Source organism: Typopeltis vanoorti, chromosome 24, assembly GCF_054136105.1.
Source record: "Typopeltis vanoorti isolate ZY-2024b chromosome 24, IOZ_Tvanoo_1.0, whole genome shotgun sequence".
Taxonomy (NCBI): Eukaryota; Metazoa; Arthropoda; class Arachnida; order Uropygi; family Thelyphonidae; genus Typopeltis; species Typopeltis vanoorti.
In genome coordinates, this window is record NC_143572.1 from 8635602 (window position 1) to 8658472 (window position 22871).

At 37.8% G+C, this 22871-nt stretch overlaps 1 protein-coding gene across 4 annotated transcripts in view; it reads right to left on the bottom strand.

Annotated features, from left to right (window-relative positions):
* Rad9 (cell cycle checkpoint control protein Rad9) overlaps positions 1–22871 on the bottom strand; it is a 242435-nt gene that overhangs the window by 217847 nt on the left and 1717 nt on the right. For 3 of the 4 annotated variants that reach the window (XM_090413858.1, XM_090413854.1, XM_090413857.1), the window contains one exon: positions 5495–5592. In XM_090413858.1, coding sequence (XP_090269984.1) covers positions 5495–5528 — 34 coding nt within the window. In that variant the 5' untranslated portion in view covers positions 5529–5592. Of the gene's footprint in view, positions 1–5494; positions 5593–12445; positions 12700–22871 lie in introns of all 4 variants that reach the window. The other variant, XM_090413855.1, reaches the window with a different exon arrangement.

The following is a 22871-nucleotide window of genomic DNA, read 5'->3' on the forward strand; positions in this document are numbered from 1 at the left end:
GAGGCCTCCCGGTCCAGAGTCGCCGTCAGAGAAACTACCTGGATCCACGTTGCTGGAGAGAGGAGTTGCCCGCTTCCAGAAAGGAGCTTCTCGATTCGAGACTACTTCTAGGCCACAGACAAGGTTTCAAATTGCCGAAAGAAAGAGATCCAGTTGGCGGAGAAAAGTTTCCAGGCCAAGTTAATGTCAGACATTCACCAGTGTTTTGTGTTTTCATTACAATTTGATGAATCAAATGACTTCACTGATATTGTTCAGTTAATGGTATTTATTCGCATGGTATTTCAAGATTATTCAAGTAAAGAAGAACTTTTGAAAATTATACCATTATAAGGAAGGACTAGGGGAGAAGACGTTTTTTAGGCATTTGATGAATTTGTGAAACAACACAAACTTCCGCTTTTTAAACTTGTGTCTATTACTACTGGTATCCCACAATGATAGGTAATAAATCAGGCTTCATTTCATTATGTAAAAACGATGAAAAATATCCAGATTTTTTAACGTACCACTGTATTATTTACCAACAAATACTGTGTGGTAAAAGATTAAACACAGAAGATGTTTTGGATATTACATTTAAAATTGTAAATTCTGTTTCAGAAAAAGCCCTGCAACGGCAGTTATTTAAATTACTCCCGGTCCAGAGTCGCCGTCAGAGAGACTGCCTGGATCCACGTTGCTGGAGAGAGGAGTTGCCCGCTTCCAGAAAGGAGCTTCTCGATTCGAGACTACTTCTAGGCCACAGACAAGGTTTCAAATTTTTTGATTGATAAAAGATGGTTGCTACACTTATTATTTTTAGCAGATTTCTGTACGAAATTAAGCAATTTAAATTTAGAGTTACAAGGTGCAGATAAAAATTTAATTGACATATTAAGTTCAATAAAAACTTTCCAACAGTACTTACTTTTATTAAAGAAAAATATAAATGACTGCGAATTTAGACATCTCCCATATTTATTAAAATTTTTTGAACAAAATCAAGAAATGCTTTGCTATGATTTAAAAGAATTTATTCATGAAATAGAATTAGTTGAGGAAGAAATAAATTCAAGATTTACAGATTTTAATAAAACTGAAATGATTGTACTGAAATGATGAACTGAAATGAATGTCATTCAGAATAGTTTACATTTAAAATCAATAAACAATGAAGTCATCTGGAAGTATGCACATGAAAAATTCCCAATATTAACTGATATCGCGCTAAAAATTCTGTTGTGTTTCGGATCGACATACTTGTCAGAATCCGCTTTTTCAAATGACTGTCATAAAAAATCAATTAAGAAACCAAATTACAAATGATCATTTGGATGATTGTCTGCGATTGGCCACTTCTTCATATCAACTTGACTATGAAAATATTGCGAGGTCCAAATAATGCCAAATTTCACATTAACTTTTTTTTTTTTTTAATCAACCAGCATTTCCTGTAACTTGTGAGTTTGTAATCAATCTGTTGTTTTTTCTAACTTTGGTTTTCCAAAATAGAGAAATAAATACTTTATTCCAATATATATATATATATATTTTTTTTTTTTTTGTTGTTGTTTTAAAATATTTATTGTATTAAAATAATTAAAAGTGATAAATAAATTTTTAAATACACAAAGTTTTTAGTTGTGTATTTTTTTTTAGTTGTTTATTTGTGCGTAATCAGATATCAGGTTGGGATCGTCAAATAAATTATATATAAGAGAGTAGATCGCCAAATAACTTTTTTATAGAAAAGTAGCTGGCGTAGTAAAAAAGGTTCAATACCACTGATGTATGGGGACTCAATGATCCGTGGTGTTCAAGATAGGATGTATGAGGAGTGTTTGCCAGGAGGAATGATAGAAAGTGTGGCTTTGGCAGTTAAGAGAGGTGAAAGGGTGGATGAGATGATTGTGATGGTGGAACAAATGACTTGAGTAGTGGTGTAAATAAGGCAGCGAGAGATATGAGATTCTTGCTTGAACTGGTATGAAAGAAGACCCAGAGAGGAAAGATAGTGTGTGTGTGTTGCCTAGGTATGATAATAATGAGCTGAGCAGAAGAGCAGTAATATTGAATGACATAATAGCTAGAATGTGTGACAAGAGAGGACTAGAATATGTGGATACTTGGAGTGCGTTTGAGGACAGAGATGATCTGTATGTGAAAGACCACTTACATTTGAATGAGGAAGGACATAGGCATCTGGCGAGATTGCTGTTCTGAACAAGTCCGTGTGCCCCAGGGAGGATGGTAGCAGTGGTGGCCTCATGTGGGAATGGGTACCTGGGAGAAGGGAGAAGACATCAGCTAACACTGAGCCCAGTGGAGTCTAGAGGGGATAATGCTGGGTATAGAAACGGTATTTATATGCTTTATACTACTAATGCCAGGAATATCCGGAATAAGGGAGAGGAATTGGTGGCGCAGATAGCATCAGCCTGGCCAAAAATTATTGGGATCACTGAGACGTGGTTGACAGAAGAGGGTATAATAACAGGAATAGAAGTCGGTGGGTACAGCATTGTTCGGCAGGATAGGAAGGAAAGCGTGGTGGTGGAGTACTGCTTATGATGAGTGACGACCTATGTCCTCTAAGAGCGGATACTTTGGGAGTATCACTAATGATTTTGAAAGCATATGGTGTGAGGTAGAGGTGGGCAAGAAAGGATATTTAGTGGGGTGTTGCTACAGACCCAGGAGCACAGAGGGTGGGGACCACAAAATGTTTAGACAGTTGAGTTTGGCAAGTGCAAGAAGAATGATTGTTATGGGAGATTTTAACTACAGTAGTATAAATTGGGGAGAGGAAGATGCATGTAGCAATAAGGGAATGTCATTTCTAGAATTCTTGAGGGACAAATGTCTTAGGCAACATGTAATAGAGGGAACAAGAGGTTCAAGAGTTTTGGATTTGGTTATAGCATCAGAAGAGTTGATAACTGAGATGACATCTCTCCCACCAGTTGGAGAGAGTGACCATATGGTTTTGACTTGGAAAATGAATAGACATGCAGGAGTATCAAAGAGATGGGAACGTATGTAGAATTATAAGGCAGGTGATTATAATAGTCTAAGACGTCAACTTTGGGAAGTTTCATGGAGGGATGAATTGGAAGGTCGGGATATCAATAGTGCATGAGAAATTATGAAAGAATATTTGTTAGCAGCAATGGTAAGCTGCATACCATGAGTAAACAAGAGGACACAATTTGGAGTAAAATGGATGACAAACAATATTAAACAGGAATTACAAGCGAAAAAGAGGCTACAGAAGAGATATAAGGAGACAGGTGAAGAGAAGATGCATGAAGAATATAAGACACAGGCCAGAAGAGCGAGTAGTATGGTAAGGAAGACGAAACTGGAATATGAGAGGAGATTGGTCCTAAGATCCAAAGAAAATCCTAGGGAATTTGTTTTAGATATGTGGCCAGTAGGAGGAGAAATGACTGTGGAAGAATGATATTGTGGAATAAAAATGGGAATAGTGTGACTGATGCAGAGGACATAGTGGAATTGTTCAATGAACACTTTATTGGAGTATTTCATCCTGGAGGAGTCAGTTTTAATGCTAGAGGGATTGGGCAGGTTTGAGGTTTAGAGGTACAGGAGGAGAGTGTGTTTCAAATACTGAGTACTCTGGATGTCAGTAAAGCTGTGAGATTGGATGGTATTTCACCACGAGTTTTGAGAGAATGTGCTAGGGAACTGACAGTGCCTTTGTCCTGGTTTTTCAATAAAAATCTGGCTGCAGGAATGCCCATGGAATGGAAGAAAAGATTGTGCCATTGCATAAGAGCGGTAGCAGACTGGAAGTGTCTAATTTTAGCCCAGTTTGTATGTCATCAGTAGTTAGGAAAATCTTGGAGAAAGTAGTGAAGGACCGTATACAGTATTGGGCAGATGAGGGTAATGTTATCTGTGAGAGTCAACATGGATTTGTGAAGGGGCACTCTTGTTTTAGCAATATGCTAGCCTTTTATGATAAAATTACAAGAGCATTAGATGAGAGAAAGGCATATACTGCCATTTTCTTAGACTTAGCGAAGGCATTTGACAGAGTGCCACATGATAAGCTGATATTTAAGTTGCAGCACATGGGTCTGGATGTTAGATTGGTCAACTGGATTCAGGATTGGCTGTCTGATAGGTATCAGAGAGTTGTGTATGGTGAGGCAGTTTCAAGGAAGCAGAGGGTTACAAGTGGGGTCCCACAGGGCTCAGTACTGGGAACCTATATTGTTCAACCTTTATATCAATGACATTGTCAGTGGATTGCAAGGGGATATTGAGTTGTTTGCAGATGATGAGAAGCTGGGAAGGATTATTAGTAATAGTGCAGATGCGGCAGCACTGCAAGAGGATTTGAATAAGCTAGATAGATGGGCAAATGAATGGGGGTGTCAGTTTAATGCAGCAAAATGTAAGGTCTTGAGGTTTGGGAAACATCGATGGGACACTACATACTCTATGGGAGGAGTTATACTGGAGGAGGTAGGGGGGAGACAAGAGATCTGGGGTTGGTGATTGATAAAAACCTGAAATTTAGGGGACATATTGCAAAGGTGGTGAAGGTAACACAGAGGATTGCTACAATAATGAGAAGGACGCTGACCTGCAGAGATAAAACGGTTATCATTCCGTTGTATAAGACCCTCATCAGACCTCACTTGGACTATTGTTCTCAGATTTGGTCCCCAGGATTTGAAGGGGATAAATTAACTGTGGAAAGGGTACAAAGGCAAATAACAAAGATGGACTGTACAATGATAGTTATGAGGATCAGCTGAGGGAATGTGGACTGCAGAGTTTGGTGGATAGAAGAAGGAGAGGTGATATGATTGAAACTTTTAAACTGTTGAGAGGTGGTTACAGGGTTGACACTGGGGAGTTCTTTCGCTTGGTTGAACAGCGGGAAGGAGTGATGACAAGAGGCCATCCCTGGAAGTTACGAAAGGAAACTGTGAGCAAGAGGGTCAGGAGTGTTTTCTTTGCATGGAGGGTGGTTGAACCATGAAATGCATTGCCTGATGGAGTGGTGAGAGTGAGAACGGTCAATGAGTTTAAGGAGTGGTATGATAGACTGTGTTTCTTAGGGGGGGGGGGGATCCTCCGCTCGATGAGTCTTGATAGACTGTGTTTCTTAGCAAAGACCTCCCATGATGAGTCTTTTGACTCCATGGAGGCCTGAATAATAATAATAATAAATATAAGATCTGATCCAACAGATAACGTAACCTTATTTTGCAGTAATACTAGAATCCTGTACACTCCTTGTGAGTACATATCAGCAATTTGATGATGAAGAGTGTTGGACAAGCATAATGCACTGTCAGAGATAGCAGTTCAGTATCTTAAATTTATTCAATATAGTTACTTAATTTAGGTGTGGTATAATAAACTTTTGGACAGCTAAGCTAACTCTCATAAAATGGGTCTAGATCACAGAGATCTGGTGTTTAAAAAATATTGAAAAAATAATATATAAATATTTTAAAAAATGGAAGCATACCTTTTACATTAACATTTGCTATTGTGCACTTCATATCTCTGACTTAGTTTTTTATGCATTGTTGAAAGGAAAACTGGAAGTTCTCAAAATATTCCTTCCTATGCATAAAAAATTTGTCTTTTAGTTGATATGAGAGGATAACACATAATTGTTATTTAGCAAACTGCATCAAAAAAAACTTCAAGAAAATGAAAAATATACACAATCTAATGCTAATATATATTGCTTGGAAAGAAATCAACAGACATCCCCCCCCCCATGGGCAAAGTGTATTGTGCCATGAAACGAGTCACATATTTGTAGCCAGTATAAATTGGAGGAATATGATGCTCCCATGTCAGTGTAACTGTGTCTCGGTGAAATAGCTATGAAAAAGGAACTGACTGAGTTTGAAAGAGGTGTTGTGATAAGATGCCATGTTGAAGGACTATCTGTTCGGCAAATTGCTGACAAATTGGGCCATCCCAGGTCAACAATCGGTGATACCATACTGAGATGGAAGTACAGAGAGTCAACTGCAAGTGCTATATACAAAGGATGACTCACCACACTCAATGAACATAGTATCCTTCAGAGCACCTATGTAAAAACCACCATTCATCAGCTGACATGTTGAATGTAGAGTTCTGGGCATCAACTGGAACAAAAATTTGCAAGCTCCACATTACCTGAACCAACATGCAACATTGTCTTCACTGATGCAAAGAGAATGTACAGTGGGATGTGAAAGTTTGGAAATCTGTGTTAGGGAACAATAAGTCATGCTACTCCCTCTACTGAGCAGATGGATGGGTGTGGCAGATGCTTAGTGAATGTCTCTTACCAGAATGAATAACCCCAACTAGTAGCACACTCAGGATTTAATCTTGGGAGGGGGGGGGGGGAGTTGAGTAGACGATCTGAGAATACACACTACGCATTGCATACGACCTATGACTGAGCATCTGCAATGATCAGTAATTCATAAGTAGTATAGAAATAGAAGACACGACACAACATAAATTTTTAAAAAAAGAATTTTAATTAGGAAAAGATATTTGGAAATTTTCTAGTTTTTTTTTTTTTTTTCTTTGGAGGGGGCCAGGGTCCCTTGGTCCCCACTCTGGGTGCACCACTGACCCAACTATGAAATTCAAAGGTAGTGGCGGTATTATGGTATGGTCCTGTTTTTCCTGCTTTGTCCTCGGACCTCTGTTAATGGTGCCACCAATGCCGAACTCCAAGAGGTATCTGAACAGTCTGGACAATTCAATGCCCTACTTCGTGGCATTTCTACAGAACTAACCATTGTCTCTTTCAGCAAGACAATACACTGTGTCATAAGGCGGCGGCTGTAACAACTGCATGGTTCATAGACATGAACATAACTACACTTGACTGGCCTCTACAGAGCCCTGATCTCAACCTACTAAACATCTATGTGATGAACTGGAGCATTGTGTGAGGTCAAGGGATGTTTGTCTCACAATCCAGGATTTCATTATATGCCAACAAGAAGAAATGTCCAAAATCCCCACTGATTGCTATTGTACACCTGTGGAAAGTATGCCCCATAGAATTGCTGAGGTCTTCATAGTGAAAGGAAGTCCATCTTATTAAGGTGGGCACCATAACTGTTAGTTCCTCACACTAACCTAACCAATGACTTCTTTCCAAGCAGTGTAAATAAATATTTCATTGGCAATATATAAATTTTTCATTGCTAATATATAAATCTATTAAAATCATGGGCAAAAATTGTTTTCACTCATAATAAGACATTTTTAAGAAGTTTCTTAGTTATGAAATACACTGCTTAAACAATTAAGATTGTGAAGATAAATATCATTTCACTTATCATAAAACATCATGTATGAGGTGAAAAATAATAATAGAAATTTGAATACAAAACAATGGTAAAATGTATGCATTACAATAGAATCCTAAATGCACATTCAAGTAGTGGCTAAGATTAAAAAAAAAAAACTATTTGATATGTTGTATATATATTTATACATTAAAAAAAATATTTAATATAACAGTGGATAACAATTTCCCAAACTCTGGAATAAAAAGGCCATCATTATGATTTAAATTAGGCTAATAGAGAGAAGACTACTCCACATAACAAAAAGGAATTAAATAAGAAATGCTAGAAATAGAGAGACAACTGGAGCAGAAGATATTATGAACTGTTGTAAAGCATGTGAATAGAAATAGACTGGTCATATTAATAAACTGCCAGATGAAAGGTGGACAAAATTAAGCACGCACTTAGTGGATATCAAGAGAAGGAAAGGTCACTAAGCAACAAGATGGAGGGATGATCTACAAAGGTTTGGCATGAGATGATGAATATTGGCTAGAGACAGAACTAGAAAGATAAGAGAAAGGTCTATATACAGCAGTAGATGGAGTAAGGTTGCAGCACTTTGAATAAACATTTAAATTTAAAAGCCAGCCATGTGAGAAATTCTGTGAGGAAAGGGTATATGTGGAACTACAAGGCTGGTGATTAAGAAACTCAAGAGGCAGCTTGCAGCTATAGCATGGAATTGAAACCATTCGATGCTACTTAGGTGCTTTTCAAAAACTATCTAGTAGAAGTAATGTTTAAATGTTCCAAGGATCAGCATTAAGCATGCAACAGAGAAAGAAGGCATTAAGGAGACAACATAAGATGAATGGTAATAATCAATTCCATGAGGATAATAATAAATTTAGTTTAATCCTTTATCCAAGTGTGAGCAAACGAAGTTTGCACCTGAAAGTATCTTCAGGACCGGGGTAAGATTGTACAACACCGGGCAACTCGTTGCAAAGGTGGAGCAAGCTAACATCACTCCTATCTCAGTATCTCCCATAATGCAAAACACATCTCCTTGCGGATATGTATAATGTTATGCATTAAGGGAAGGGCCACTACCCAGACTAGTTTCGACCTTATCGAGGTCTCTTCAGTGGGAGCCAGGCCCAAGTGGAGATACTAGGCAGAAGCATTAGCAAGGTCATCTATAATGCCATCTATAATAAAAAGGTGGCACACCGTTTGGCTAAATTACTCTGGATTTAGAGAAAGATGTTGAAAGTTTATTTTTAACTTGGTTAGACTATAATAAATTTAGTTTAATCCTTTATCCAAGTGTGAGCAAACAAAGTTTGCACCTGAAAGTATCTTGCCAGATCAAACAGTATCGCGAAATTCACAATCCTCTCTCTTTCTTGGTTACACATTCCGTCTTCATGGCCGCCATGCAGCTTTTTAAAGTCCCTAGTCCATTCCAGTCTCCTCCGACAATTCCATCTCGCTTTCATCCAATTCATTTCTTCATCTCACATGTTACATGTGATGTTACATGTCTAGAGAGTTTTGTTCACTGAGCATACTGAAGCATGAATTCAGGAAAATTTAAGTAGTTAGGGTGGATGCAGGTGAATGTGTGAAGGCATCCATGAGACGAGCGAGTACAAGAAGCACCAAAAAGTGCAGAATCTAGTTGTCTCTCAAGCAAAAATATCTAATAGGATAGTCAATTCAGGAAGTAAAGGTGATTGAGGGCCTAAAGGGGTGCTGCAGTTTCTGTATACTAATGCCAGAAGTATTAGGACCAAGAGGGAGGAGTTTGGGGCATTGGTTAGTGCAACCTAGTCAAAAGTTATATGCATTAGTGAGACTTAGCTAACAGCAGAAGCAGCCTATCTTCTCTATCCACAGGGAAGATAGGATGCGGATGACAGTGGATGAATGGCAGCCAAAAAGAACAGGAGATAGACAGGAGGATATCCCTGGAATCCCCACCCCCTCCTCCAGGAGGTTCCAGGGATGATCTGGAAGACATGCATCGGCAAATTAGTACACATGCAGGTCAAGTGATTATTATGAGAGGACTTCAACTATGAAGATATATAGATATGGCAGGATGGAAACAGAATTTATACATCTACTGAAAGATAATTACTTGAGGCAGCATGTGATGGAGAGGTATTGAGATGCAAGGGTATGGGGCCTGGTCATATGATCAGAAGAGTTATCCATAACTAAGGTGGCCACATTGCCTCTGATTAGGGAAAGTGACCCATGTGTTCTTGACTTAGGAGAATGTAAAAAGTAAGAATATTCTGTCAAGAAGGGTTATATGTGAAACCTACAAAGCAGGTGACTATGAAAAGCCTAGTAGGAAGCTCAAAGCTGTGTCATGACATAAAAACCCTACAGGGGGAAGGATGTTAGTAGTGCATAGGAGATAGTTAAGGAATAGGAGATAGTTTAATATAGCCAGAGGAAGCTATATTAAATTGCATACCGAAGGTAAAGAGGGTTAATCAGGTAGGAGTCAGATGGGTGAGTAATATCATTAAGCATGAAATTCAGAAAAAGAAAATGCTGTGTGGGAGCATATAAGAAGAAAGATGACCAGCAAACTCATGAACTTAACAAGGGTTACACAAGAAAGGTGACCAGTATGGTAAGGATGGCAGAATCAGATTACAAGAGAAACGAGCTGAGCAGGCCAAAGAAAATCCCAGAGTTCTTTCACTATGTGACAAGTAAGAGGGAAGAATTACTATGGAAGAATAACCTTAAGGAGGGCTGACCATTACAAGGTGACAGAAGCAGATAAAATAGTTGAATTACTGACTGACCACTTTGCAAGGGTATATCATTTAAGTGAGGTTAATGCTGTGACACAAGTGACAGAGTTATGTGGGAACAGAGGTGGATAAATTGGAGGTTCTTAGGATATTGCAGAATCTCAATGTAAATACAACTGTGGGATTAGATGGGATATCAGTTCACATTTTGCAGCAATGCCTCTGACTAGGCTCTTTAATTTAAGTCTCAGCTCTGGTAGAGTTCTAAGGGAGTGGAAAGAGAGAAAAATAATTCCCTTGCATAAGGGAGGTTCTATGATTTCAATAGCAAACAGACCGTTCAGTATCTCAGAAGTGCTGATAAAAAGATAATTAAAGAATGGGTGGATAAGAATATGATACTCTATGAGAAGCAACATGGTTTTGTGAAGGGGTGGTCATGCATTAATAATTAACTAACTTTTTATAATAGAGTGACAACCGATTTGGATAAAGGAAATGGCTGTACAATAGTACTGCTGGATTTTGCAAAGGTGTTTGGCAGTCTGTCTGTAGACACCAGAGAGTAGTATATAATGGGGTGAAATCTAGAATAATGAGGGTAACTAGTGAAGTACCTCAGGGTTCTATACTACAGCCACTACTGTTTAATATGAGAGGTTGAAGAAATGTGGATTGCAGAGTTTGGCAGATAGGAGAAAAAGAAGTGATATGAAAGAGACATTTAAGTTACTGAGAGAATTTTATCGGATTAATCCAGATAGGATTACAAAAAAAAAAAGTAGAAGGCAAGTGGTGAAAAACTAGAGGCCATCCCTGGAAGTTATATAGGAGTGTGGTGAAGAGGTGTGCAAGTAGATTTTTTTTTTTACATGAAGAATTGTCCGTGAATGGAACGCATTACCAGAATCTGTTGTTAATGCAAGGACTTAAGGATTTTAAGAGTCAATATGATAAATATGTTGCCATTTGAATGAACCTCCCACAATGAGTCTGCTGACTCCATGGAGGGGTGCAATAATAATACTAATAATATGTATATCAATGATGTAGGGAAAGATTTAAGAAAGGATATTCAGTTGTTTGCTGATGATGCAAAACTAGAGAGAGAGCAATAGTTGATAAAGGTGATATATATATATATATATCCTGCAGGAAGATTTAAATAAACTGGCATTGCAAATAAAGGATAAAGATTGTCGATTTAATGTTGCAAAATATAAGGATTTGTCCCAATGTATAAGGTTGCATATGGTATATCATGCTGATGGTACTGGCCTGCAGGAAACTGATGAGGCTAAGGACTTGGGAATAATGGTGGACAGAGAACGAAGTTCAAAGGATGTAATGCAAAAGTAAGTAAAATGCCTCAAAGGATTACATGGTTGTTGAAAAACATGCTAACAAGTAAAAATAGGGAAGTTATTATCCCTCCTTACAAGGCTATGATGATTCGGCTGCATCTTGACTACTGTGCACAGATTTGGCCACCTGGATATATTGGGTACCAGGGGATGGTAGAGAAGATTCGGAGACGTGACAAAGCTGGTGAAAAGACTGTGGAAATCTCCATATAAGGACAGGTTGAAGGTGTGGGTTACAAAGTTTAGTCGATAGGTGGAAAAGAGGAGACATGATAGAATCTTTTACGATATTAAAGGGTATTTATAAAATTGATGCAAAGAAAATTTTTCAATATATGACAAATAGTCAGAGAACTAGGGCCACCCGTGGAAGTTGTATAGAAGTGTGCTTAGTAGGAGTGTGCAGATTTTTGCATGGAGAGCAGTGAATGAGTGGAAGAATGGATTACAAGAATTAATTGTTAGTTCACTGACAGCAAATGAGTTTAAGAAGAGACATAACAGGTTTTGTATGTATAATAGTTAGTTCGGGTCTCTCACGGCATATAATAATAACATTTTATAATAGAATGATAACAACTGGACAAGAGATGCTTATACAGTACATTTTCTATATTTTCTGAAAACATTATACAGAATACCATGTGAAACCTGTATATAGAAAGTCAAATGTTACTTTGCATGCAGGAAAGATAACTAATAGAAGCCAAATTGTGTACAGGACAGGGGTTGAAATGGATTTGAACCAAAATAAAATGTTCGTCTCAGAACAAAAAAGAACTTTTTTTTTCCCAATTGCAAGAATTATTTTTTTTTTATTTCATATGGGGTTCCCCACTTTCCTCCCCCATCCCTTAGGACAGGTTAAGCCCTCCTAATGAGGAATTAAGTATGCATTTTATGAATGTAGATCCATTCTGCATTCACGAGACCAGTTTGCCTGTTCTGAGAAACAAAAAAACTGAGTTTCCAGGTGAAAAAAATGCCTACCTCCGTAGGAGACTGGCTAACTCACCTTTAGTCGAATGAGACCAGATAAACGTTCTTCCTCACGTAATGGATGGGAATCAAACCTAGGTCTTTTCGACCAAAGGACTTCGTCTATACCAACTGAGCTATGGAGGCTCTATCACAAGAATTAATAATCCTGGATAGAAATTTTTTTGTTATCATGAATCTTTTATCTATCTAGGTTGGAAAATTTGTTTCTCTGAAGATATATTTCCAGGTCGAAGCAAAAAATTTCACTGTGAGAAAATAACGCTGTAACTGAAAAATAAATAAAGAAAAAAAATAAAATAAAAAAAATAAACAAACAAAAAAAAACCATTTCATATATGTGTATATATAAAATGTTATATATATTTAATAATTTATTTTTATTTATATAAATTTCAGGTTCAAAGATTTGGTGAATGTCATCAATTTGTAATGCTGCAGAAGGATAAGTAATTTATCAAATTTTTACTAATCTTACTGAGTTAACTGATTGTTTTATACATGTGCAAGATAGACTGAGTTATTTAGACATAAGCAAAATGCACATTTCCTTAAACTATATACTGTTGGTATGATACGTATGCATAGCAGAACAATGGTTAACATCGCTAAATTTGCATGATTTTGTCCAATGTAAAAATTATGAAAAGTATTCGTTTCTAAAGTTGAATCATTTATGAAGGGAGAGCAAAACTGGTGAGTAAGTATGTAATGCACGTTTAAAGGGAGAGAACAAATTACATGATAGTAGAGATCATTGATAGAAGGCCATAAAATGTAAATATCAGTGAAAGTGCAGTGGCAGTAGTTCAGAAAAAGCATAGAAGACCTTCACAGAACAAAGCACAAGATTAGAAACAGCAAGAGGTCATTCAAACTGAGAACAGAAAAGAGCAAACGTATTTAAGTATGCATTGTTATGACTGTAGATCCATATGTGTTCATGGGCCAGTTTGCCTGTTCTGAGGGAAGAAAAGCAGAGTTTCTGGATGAAAAAAGCCTCAACCTCCATATGAGACCAGCTAACTCACCTTAGTTGAAAGAGACCAGATAAAGGTTCCTCACATCATGAACAGGAGTCGAACCCAGGTCTTTGTCTATACTAAGCTACGGAGGCTCTACCTAAGAGGTGAGAAGTATCGTATAAGAAAGGATGTGAAAAAGTTATTGGAAGAAATGAAACAGAAGAATGAACAGGTAAAGTCTGAGTGGTCTGATGCTATAATAGAGACAAACTGAGAAGGAGAGTGATGAGAGCCAATGAATCATTATGGAGGTTGTGCAGAAGGAATTATATAAAGTTTATGGATCTGTGGTCTGAGTTTGATGGATGGAAGTATTTGTATAATGCCAATGGACCACTTGAATGGATTCAGAATTAGGTGTCCAGATAGAGCTTTCTTCAATGAGAATATGGATGCACAAAGTCACTCCATCTTATTCCTAATGCTAGAAGCATCAGGAATAAGATGGAGGAGATTTTCTCATTGGTTAGTGCAACATTGTCAAAAATTACAGGCATTAGTCCTTGGCTAAAGAAGATAATATAGTTACAGGGGTAGAATGTGATGAATTGTGTATTTTCAGGGAGGGTGGAGTAGACAAGACAGGATAAGGGGTAGGTACTGCTGATGAGAGCAGATGAACTGAAGCCAACAAGAGTAGGAATCTGCCAGGCAGAGAGTTCTCTTTTGAGTCAATGTGGTGTGAGATCGAGAACAACAGCACAAAATATAAAATTGATTGCTGTTATAGGCAGGGGGTGCTGGGATGATCTGGAAACAGTGCATCAGCAGATTAGTATATTGAGTGCAAATCAAGTAATTATTATTATTACGTGACACCTTCAGGGAGTCCAAAGACTTATCGAGGGAGGGCATCTACTCTACAACTCTGACTCCACCAACTACAATGAACCACAACCACACCAATACCATCTACCGCCCACCACCACCACTAGTATTTTCACAGACAATCACAAACATCCATGCCCACAGCGGGATTCGAACCCGGAGCCTTTTGGCTGGAGAGCAGATACGCTAACCACTCGGCCAACCAGGCTGGCAAATTATTATGGGGGATTTCAACATTGGAGACACAGATTGGAAGAAAGATCACATGACAGAACGGAAATGAAATTTATGCACTTACTGAGAGACAATCACTTGCAGAAGAATTTCACACGGGGGACTCTGGCTATTGGGAACCATTTCGCAACAGTATATCATCCAATTGAAGATATTTTATTGCAGAGGTGACAAGGACTGATGTGAGTGTTGGATCTTGTTATAAGTTAGACCTGTCCATAACTGGTGGCTACATTGCTTCCAATTGGGAAAAGTTGGGATGTAGCAAAACGTGGAAATTTTAGTTAAGAAAGGATATGCATGAAACTATAAGCAGGTGACTGATACACTTTGGAGGCAACTTGAAGCATTAACATGACATAAAGTTCTGCAAGGGAAAGATGTTCACTGTGCATGGGGGATAGTCAAAGCAAGTGATGTGAAGTCAGTCCACTTTTGCCACGAGTTGCCCCAGTCCCGAAGATACTTCAGGCGCAAACTTTGCGTACACTTGGATAAAGGATTAAACTAAATATATAATTGATAATATCACACTGTAAATACTCAAGGACAGTAGGGTAACTTGGTAGGAGTTAGATCGAAGAGTAGTAGTTTTTTTCATTATGTGACGAGTTGGAGGAAGAATGACTATGGAAGGGTAAATTTACTGACTGCAGAGGTAGAGAGGTAACATTCAGATGAAATTGTTGAGCTATTGGAAACCATTTTGCAACAGTACATCATCCAACTGAAGATACTGTTATTGCAGAGGAGACAATGACTGATGTGAGAACAGAGGTTGATGAATTAGAGGTACTTCGGTTATTGCTGAATCTGAATGCAAATACAGCTTTGGGATGGGATGGGATATCGGTTCATGTTTTAAGAGAATCTTCAGGGGAACTGGCGATGCCTTTGGTTAGGCTATTCATATTTATTTTAATAATGCTATCCTCATCCCCATGTCTGAGACATTATCAGAGAGTACAACATGAGACATGTAACACAAAGACAAGGTCTATACAAAACTAAGTGAAACACGTGGATGAAAGACTAGGGTACTAACTAGGTGGGGCACCCTCTGTGGACAACTGTTGGTGGTCTAGAATACAAACTGAGATCTTGAAGTATTAGTGTTTCCCATCTTTTGGTAAGTTTAATGTAACCATATTTATTCAAATTAGGCTGATTTCCAAAACGATCACAATGCTCCATCACTATATTTACTGTGATGGAGCATGGTGGTCTTTTTCCAATCGATTCTATGAGCTGTATTCAAAGCATGGTCTGCAAATCTCAAGTGACCATACTCATGATTGTAGATGTATTTTTTTTTTTTTATGTTCTGCCATGAGGATGTTGGCTGATCTTCCCATCTGTCCATTGTAGGCTAACTGGGAACTGAGAAAGGGGGAGGGGATTTGGTCTTTAGTGGTAGATAAAGATAGCAAGTTTCAAGTGAAACTCAAAAGCTGCAGAGAGATTGTATTTCTCTAAAATTCTGGCTATATTTTCTGAAATGCCTCAGACATGGGGATGAAGATAGCATTATTAAAATCTTTCTGAAGAGAAGGTTGAGGATTGTTACTCCTTGACAATGTCTCAGTGACAGACAAAATATTGGAAGAATTAAATATTATTTTTAAACCTTTTTCAGTGCTGTTTTACTCCATTAAACCTCTAACATGAGTTTCACCCAGCACTTAAGCCTTTAGCACACAGAGTTGAATGAATTAGCAGAGGATGACAAACACATCAACACTGAATGTGTTCAAGGCAAAGTAAGATAGATACTATGGTCTACAGAGAATTTAGTCTCTTGTAACATGTTCTTGCAATTCCATGGATGGCTGACAATAATACTAATTCAAAAAACATTAAGTGTAAATAAAAACATTTGCAGTATCTACTGTGGTTTGAGTCATAGCTCATTATGAAACAAATGCAGAAAAAAAAAGTATATCAGGGAAGTACACTTCAAGGAGTATGGAAACTTATATACAAAGAAATCAGATCACACATCAGAAGGGAGATTAAACAATGATAGACTACTGTGAAAATAGTAAAATGAAATGTTTATTTAAAATATAATAATAAAATGTTATTCACAAAATACACTTTTTCACTTTCCAAAAATACTTCACATAAAAAGTGTCAAAAACTTTTGGCAGTGTGTAGATCTTGTGAGTTAGGCCTTTGTAGAAGAGAAAAAAAGTTAGTTCTGCCAAGATGTAACTCAATATCTATTATATACTGGCTCAAAGCGTATTCAGGAATTTTCTCTAAGAGAACACTCAAGCTTCAAAACTTTTTAAGTATCGAAAAGCATTTGAATTTTTGGTTTCAAACCTATTATTTCAAGACTTGAAATTGGGAATAACAGAATTTCTCCATTTCATAAATGTTTAATCGTTAAATGCTAACCTGGTTTCAAGGTCAAGCATCATTAAATAATTATATCTAGAAATGATTAAAAAATTTACAGCCTGATTTTATTTATTTAAAAATTATATTGCATAGGTTTCACAAAGAAATTATGCATTAACATTAATTTTAATATTATTATCACCCAAGACATTTTAATATTATTATCAACCAGAGGTGATGAACATAATAATGTTCATGACCTCTGGGTTCTCCCCTGATCTCCCACTATTGTCTATAGAACATCTTCAACATTGATCCTATAACAACCTCTTACTAACTTATAGTCTCTATCATATCTGCCCTCTTCCTCCTATCCAACAGACTCTGTAAATTGCATCTTCTCTATCTTTCCTCATATTCGACATTCTAGAGATCAGAAACTACTTTAGTCAGTCGCCTCGGGACCCTTTCCAACATTGCTTCATCCTTCTGAAAACCAGGTGACCAAATCTGGGCACAGTAGTCCATGTGTGGCCTAATCAAAGCCTTATACAATGGAACAAGAATCTCCCTACTTCTACAAGTCGGCGTCCTCCGCATCATTCCCAGAAGTCTTTGTGCTGTCTTCACAATTTTGGCAATGTGTCCCCTAAATTTCAGATCCTTATTCACTATTACCCCAAGATCTCCTGTGCCCAATAACTCAATTTATTCAAGTCTCCTTGTAAGGTCACAACATCTTCTCTACCCTTCATGGTTCGTCCCAACTTTGCATCATTTGCAAACAACTGAATATCTCCATCCAAATCTTCACCAATATCATTAATATACAAGTTAAACAGTAATGGCCCTAAAACAGACCCTTGAGGAACACTGCTAGTGCCTTTCCTTTTCCTGGATATTGCTCCCCCATATCCAACTTTCTGATACCTATCAGATAGCCAGACTCCAGTCCAATGCACTAATCTAATATCCAACCCACCACATCTGCTCTAGTCTGACTATCAACTTATCATGCAGTAATCTATCAAAAGCCTTTGCGAAATCTAAGTATATTACTGTGTATCCTTCTCCTCTGTCCAAGGAAGCAGTCACCTTATTGTAATAAGTAAAACATGACCTCCCTTTAGCAAATCCATGCTGTCCATCAAAGATAATACTATTGTTGTCAACCCATTTCTGGATCCTAGTTCTCAAGCTTCTCCAACAACTTAACCACAACACTTGACACACAGATAGGCCTATAGTTTGATGCTTGAGTTCTATCACCTACTTTATGAAGTGGCACAATCTTGCCCTCCTTCCACTCCTTGAGAACTTGACCAATGCAAGACTCATATTAAAAAAATATGTCGAGGCAGGTGTCAACTCCCTGGCACATTCTTTCAGAATGTGCCCAGAGCCTTATTATCATCAAGTTTGCTTAAATACAAAATTAATAACGGAAAAACTAGGATTTATTTCTTGGGCTCCTGCTGTTTAACTTATTTGTAAATGATATATCATGTGGACTGACTGGGGATCTTCTGTTGTTTGCTGATGATGCAAAGTTGAAGAGACTTTGCAAGTAGCACCACTGATATCAATTTCCTTCAGGCAGATTTGAATAGTCTTTTGGCTTGGACAAAGGAGTGAGGTTCTAGTTTTAATATTAATAAGTGCAAGGTGTTGCATTTTGGAGTACAGAAATATAAGGCTGTGTACTATATTGACAGTGCTGTACTGCAGGAAGTGAATGAGATTTGGGAGTGATGATTGAATGGGAGAGATTTGGGAATTGACAGCAGACTGAAGTTTATAGGGTATGTTGCAAGTGTTGCAGAGACTGCACATTGTAGTTCCCATATGATACAAAGTACTAACATGTAGGGATAAGGTGGCTGTGGCACTGTATAAAGTACTGGTCAGACCACACGTGAACTGTTGTGCTAGGATTTGGTCACCTGGTTTTCAATATGACATGGAAACATAGGAGACAGTCTAGAGAAGAGTGACTAAGACAACATCAGGACTCTGGAATGAGGACTATAGAGAGAGGTTGAAGAAATGTTGGAGGTTTATTTTCCACTTGGTTAGACTATAATAAATTGAGTTCAATCCTTTATCCAAGTGTAAGCAAACAAAGTTTGCACCTGAAGTATCTTCAGGACAGGCAACTCGTAGTAAAGGTGGACCAAGCTCTCACCACTCCTTGTCTCAGTATTGCCCATAATGCAAAGCACATCTCCTTACAGACATGTATAATGCTATGTATTAAGGGAAGGGGTACTACCTAGACTGGTTTCGACCTTTACTGAGGTCTCGTCAGTTGGAGCCAGACCCAGAAGCAGTGATACTAAGGCAGAAGTTACCTTTTAGCAACTCGTATAAGTAAATATGACCTCTCCATTGCTTCTGCCTTAGTATTACTACTTCTGGGTCAGGCTACCACTGACGAGACCTCAATAAAGGTCGAAACTGGTCTGGGTAGTCCTTCCCTTAATGCATAGCATTATACGTCTGCAAGGAGATGTGCTTTGCATTATGGGAGATACTGAGACAAGGGGTGATGACAGCTTGGTCCACCTTTACTACAAGTTGCCTCAATCCTGAAAATACTTCAGGTGCAAATTTTGTTTGCTTACACTTGGATAAAGGATTAAACTAAATGTATTATAGTCTAACCAAGTGGAAAATAAACCTCCAACATCTTTCTCTAAATCCAGAGTAATTTAATAATAAGGTGGTACACCTTTTGACAACTCATATAGGTAAATATGACCTCTCCATTGCTTCTGCCTTAGTATCACAACTTCTGGGTCTGGCTCCCACTGACAATACCTCAAGAGCTGACCAGTTCTCAGAGTTCTTCTCAGTGGTAGGGTGAGCCTGTTATTGAGGGGGAACAACGCTGAGTTTCAGAATTTTTGATCCTGCGGGTCGCTCATTATTAAGTGATCTGGAGGATCTCATGAGTTGTTGGAGAGGTTATCCTGCAATTAAACAGAGAAATGGATCTGGGTAGTGGCCTTTCCCTTAATGTATAGCATTATACATGTCTGCAAGGAGATGTGTTTTGCATTATGGGAGATACTGAGACAAGGAGTGATGAGAGTTTGGTCCACCTTTACTACGAGTTGCCTCAGTCCTGAAGATACTTCAGGCGCAAACTTTGTTTGCTTACACTTGGATAAAGGATTAAACTAAATTTATTATAGTTGAAGAAATGTGGATTACAGAATTTGGTAGAAAGGGCTAAAGAGGTGATATGATACAGACGTTTCAGTTAGTGAAAGGGGGGGGGGATTTTTTCAGATTAATCTAGAGAAGATTATAAAAAGAGTAGAAGGTGAGAGGGGAAGAACCAGAGGCCATCCCTGGAAGTTGGGTAAGAGTGTGGTGAAGAGGGTTGGAAGAGTAGATTTTTTACATGGAGAATTGGCAGTAAATTGAATGTATTACTGGAATGTGTTGTTAATGCAGGAAGTGTTAAGGATTTTAAGATTCAGCATGACATATGCTATGTTGAATGAAGCTCCCACAATGAGTCCGCTGACTCCATGGAGGTGTAATAATAAGTTCCCCTCATCAAATCCCGATCATATCTCCTGCTCTTGGCAGAGCAGGAGATATGATCGGGATTTGTCATATGCCAAACTCTGCACTCCCTCTGTCTATTCTCATGCTCAACTTCCCAGAGTCCTGACAATCATAATGGCTTACTTATGAATGCTTCTCCAGCACTTCATTATTTCAGAGATAGTAAGAAGACCATACTATGTACATATTTCCAGTGCAGCAAGTGAGAAATCATGAGAAACTCGTGTGTAGAGGAAATGAGAAGCTGGCTTACTAGTGAGTGAATGAGAAGTACATGAAGAACTAAGTAAGTTTGATGTCTATTACTATGTGTTTTAACCACCCAAATAGCCACACAGATAAAATATAGCAAAAATATAGGCTTTGTATCCATGCTATTACAATAATCTCCAAATATTATATTAATTCCAATAGACACTTGGAATGGAATTACTGACCTGTAATGTCAAGGTTGATTTGTGGTTAAAAAAATGTTCCAAGGAGTTTGCAGTAGTCTCGACATACCTGTTTAATAAGTGTCTTGCAACAGTACAGATTGCAAGGGAGTGGAAAGGATAAATTTTTTTCTACTGAACAAAGTTAGTGATAAGGCTTTGGCTACAAACTGTAAGCCAATCTCTGGCCTACAGGCATATCTGAAGTATTGGTTAAGGTATTGGAGAGGTTAGTGAGAGCTAGAACACAGAAATGGGTAGATAGCAGCAGTATTCTCTATGATTGTTAACACGGGTTTATTAAAGAGAAATCACGTTTTACAAATCTGCTTATGTGTGATAACAAGGTAAGGAATGCACTGGACAGGAAAAATGCATATACAGAGGAATCTCCGATTTTTCAAAAGCTTTTGATAGATTGCCACATGGCAACTTGGTAATGAAACTGAAATAAATGGGACTGGATAACATACTTGTGAGCTGGATAGGGGCCAGCTGTCAGATAGGTAACAGCAAGTTCTATATGGGAATGGGGCATCCCAAAAGTGGAAAGTCACTAGTAGTGTGTCTTTTTTGGGACCACTGTTGTTGAACTTTTATATTAATGATGCTGGGCCAGGTTTAACTAGAGATATGTAACTGTTAGCAGATGGGGAAAATTGGGGAGAATAATGAGAAGTGAAGCAGATGTAGTGGCCTTACAAGACTTGAACAGAATGTATGAGTAGGTAAGGAATTGAAATTGCCAGTTCAACTGTAAAGTGTAAGGATCTGAAATTTGGTAAACAACAATGCAATACAAAGTATAACATCTGGTGAGGAAATTTTGAAGGAGGCAGAACAGATGATTGATTTGGGAGTAGTACAAGGACCTGAAGTCAAGGGGTCACTATGCACAAGTTGTAAACTCATCATATCAGATTATAGCAATGATGCTAAGGATTTTGGCTGGCAGAAATATAAGACCCTGATCAGGCCTCATAAGGATTATTATGTGCAGATTTGGTCACCTGGTTTTCATTGTGATGAGGATATATTAAAATGGGTCCAGAGAAGATTCATTAACCACTCAACCAGCCATGACATCTATAGACGTCAAGGTTAGCATGGATGCGAAGTGCACATTAAAATTGCAATACCATTGATATTACATTGAAATATATGATACAAAGTGTATAAGGAGTGTATATTATCCATTTCGCCAGTTAGGTGGTTAAGGTAATAACTGGTCATTGGAATGTGGGACATGAAGACAGATTGAAGAAATGTAATTGCATAGCCTCATGAATAAGAGGAGGAAGAGAGGGGATATAAATGAGATATAAAGTTGGTCATGAGATTGTTAATAAGTTAATGTGGAAGGAACTTTTCATAGAATGGGAGAGGAGAGGAGAGTAGGTAAAATATGAAGCCATCCCTGGAAATTGTATAAGGAGGTTGTGAGCAAAGGAATGAGAGATGTCTTTGCACAGGCTGTGGTTGAGTGGAATGCATTACATGAGAGTATGGTGAATGTCGGTGCACTGAATTACTTTAAAGCACTAAAGTTTAAAAAAGGTACCTGTAGCAAAACTATAAACAACAAAATTACATGATAACCACGGTAAAAAAAAAGGTACCCATAGCAAAACTATAAACAACAAAATTACATGATAACCACAGTAATAAACTTTATTTTCAGTACAGATATTTTGTACTGAAAATAATCTTACATCACCAATGCGTAGAAACAAGCAAATCAAAGAACAGGATTACAAGGTACATGCAACAATTGTTTATCCAATTAATTAATTAATCTCATTTTATGTAAGCATCAAAAATAGTTTCAATGTTATCAATTTCTAGTTCGTGACAACCATTTTTAATTGGTAAATTGATTCTTACATGAACCTTGTATTCCTGCTCTTTGATTTTCTCGTTGTTTCTACAAACTGATGATGTACTATTATTTTCAGTATGAAATATCTGTACTTTCATTGAAGTTTATTAATGCAGT